Source organism: Myotis brandtii, unplaced genomic scaffold, assembly GCF_000412655.1.
Source record: "Myotis brandtii unplaced genomic scaffold, ASM41265v1 scaffold691, whole genome shotgun sequence".
NCBI classification, from domain to species: Eukaryota; Metazoa; Chordata; class Mammalia; order Chiroptera; family Vespertilionidae; genus Myotis; species Myotis brandtii.
Genome location: NW_005370704.1, coordinates 1177384 through 1177633, shown reverse-complemented (window position 1 = coordinate 1177633; position 250 = coordinate 1177384). Strand labels below are relative to the sequence as shown.

The window sequence follows — 250 nt, the reverse complement described above, 5'->3', positions numbered from 1 at the left end:
GCGAGGCCAGGAAGGCCCAGCCCCTCGCAGGGCGCGACCGGCCACCTACCCCGTGAGAACCACCACGAAGTCCATGACGTTCCAGCCGTTGCGCAGGTAGGAGCCCTTGTGCAGCACGAAGCCCAGGGCGATGATCTTGATCCCGGCCTCGAAGCAAAAGATGCCGATGAAATACGGCTCCGTGTCGTCCTGGGGAGAACACGGCACAGGGTCGCCGCTGCCCCCCGCGGGCCCGAGACCCACACCCAGG

At 67.2% G+C, this 250-nt stretch overlaps 1 protein-coding gene across 1 annotated transcript in view; it reads right to left on the bottom strand.

Annotated features, from left to right (window-relative positions):
• CACNA1B (calcium channel, voltage-dependent, N type, alpha 1B subunit) overlaps positions 1-250 on the bottom strand; it is a gene marked incomplete at its 3' end in the record, with an annotated part of 138429 nt that overhangs the window by 115402 nt on the left and 22777 nt on the right. The window contains exon 4 of the mRNA XM_014529697.1: positions 50-189. Within this exon, the coding sequence (XP_014385183.1) occupies positions 50-189 (140 nt within the window). The remainder of the gene's footprint in view (positions 1-49; positions 190-250) is intronic.